Source organism: Microtus ochrogaster (assembly GCF_000317375.1).
Source record: "Microtus ochrogaster isolate Prairie Vole_2 chromosome 14 unlocalized genomic scaffold, MicOch1.0 chr14_random_1, whole genome shotgun sequence".
In the NCBI taxonomy this organism is placed as follows: Eukaryota; Metazoa; Chordata; class Mammalia; order Rodentia; family Cricetidae; genus Microtus; species Microtus ochrogaster.
In genome coordinates, this window is record NW_004949096.1 from 7,826,605 (window position 1) to 7,828,301 (window position 1,697).

At 38.0% G+C, this 1,697-nt stretch overlaps 1 protein-coding gene across 1 annotated transcript in view; it reads left to right on the forward strand.

Moving 5' to 3' along the window:
* Positions 1 to 1,697, forward strand: part of Pdhx (pyruvate dehydrogenase complex component X) — a 66,814-nt gene that overhangs the window by 31,546 nt on the left and 33,571 nt on the right. The window contains exon 3 of the mRNA XM_005364085.2: positions 1,175 to 1,275. Coding sequence (XP_005364142.1) covers positions 1,175 to 1,275 — 101 coding nt within the window. The remainder of the gene's footprint in view (positions 1 to 1,174; positions 1,276 to 1,697) is intronic.

The window sequence follows — 1,697 nt, forward strand, 5'->3', positions numbered from 1 at the left end:
CCATCTCTCCAGCCCCTATAGTAACTTTTCTAAATTTCAGTTTCTGTTCCAGTTATTATGTATTTTGTTTTCATAATATTAGATTTCTTAATGTGTTTGAGAACCATGTTTTGTGATTTGCTTTCAAGTGGACAGTGTTTTGTTTTCCTCCTGCCTGTTCCCCACACCCTGGGTTTGGTTCATGTTTTGTCTTCAGGGGTAGCTTGCCACAACTCATGTTGTTGAAGTGTTTCAGTCCTCCTGTTTCCATCCTTCAGCTCCTGATGAGAGCCATCGTCTCTCATAGTCACAAGCCCTGATTGGTCATTCTGCAAGCCCCCCAGCATCCCTTCCCCTGATCTCAGCCCAGAAACCTGCAGTCTATGGTGTTGGCTCCTGGCCACATTTCAAGTTTCATATCTTTTCTGTTGCATGGAAATGGTCTTCATTGACTTCACTGATGTGTTTTATTTTCTGTATGCTCTTATGGTTTGTTTATGCATGCTGTGTAGTGCTATTAGGGCTTCTGAATTTGCCCTAATGTATTAACCAAAAAGAATTATAAATGATAAAATGTCTCTCTGAATGGAATAGTCAAGTTGTACTTAAAAAGCAGAAGAGCACCTGAGATTCAGAAGGATCAGGAATCCAAGGCTATCCTTGTCTACTCAAGAGTAGCATGGACAACATCAAACTTCATTTCAAAAACCAAATATAAGAATAAAGAGACATGGAATCTTTATCCCAGAGAAGAAATGCATTTATTATCTCTATAAGTATGAATTCATTTTTAATCTTTGTAACCATTTTTATTATAGCAAATGTACTTATTATAGAGCTTTTAGAAGACACAAGACATCCATATACATGTACAAATACTTGTGTTTGTATAACACAGAATACTTTGTTATTAATTTATATTGTACACATGCTCGTATTAATTTTCATATTTAAAAGAACAAAACAAAGCTGGCAAGATGGCTCAGGAGGTTAAGGCATTTGCCTCCAAGCCTGATAACCTGAGTTTGGTTACATGATTGAAAGAGAGTACCAACTCCCCAAAGTTGTCTTCTGACCTCCACACATGAGCTGTAGCTTGCATGTGCGCACACACACAAAATTATAAATAAAATATAATTTAAAAATTTTTCAGGAAGCAGAACAACAACAACAAAAACCTTGTTTTGTTTTTTAGGTGAAGCTGTGAGTGCTGGAGACTCTTTGTGTGAAATTGAGACGGACAAGGCGGTGGTCACCTTAGATTCTAACGACGATGGCATCTTAGCCAAAATAGTGGTAAGACTCGGATGTCTTTATGTGCACTCCTTAAATAAAGTTCCTCCTGTTTGTCTTGTTATCTACTGTATAATACATTTTTAATTTACATTTACAATGTTCTAGTACCAAAATTTAGTAATTGCCTTTTTCCCCCTAGATTATTTTGTCATGCATATAATGGTTGTAGGATAGAATTTTAGACCATTTATATAAAAGCAAGTAACCTAACCAGCTCAAAGCTGTGTGTGGGTAAAGCCTGACTGTTGGGCTGTGCTATGAGCTCACTGTAGAGCCCATCGGATGTTGTCCCTAGAGCAGAGAGTGTGGTGTTGGTGTACCAGCAGAGACTGTGGGCACCAGTCACTCCCAAGTTGATAGTAACTGAAAGGTGCTGCCAGTCTACATGAGTAGCAGATTCATTTTGTGGAGTCTTTCTCTTA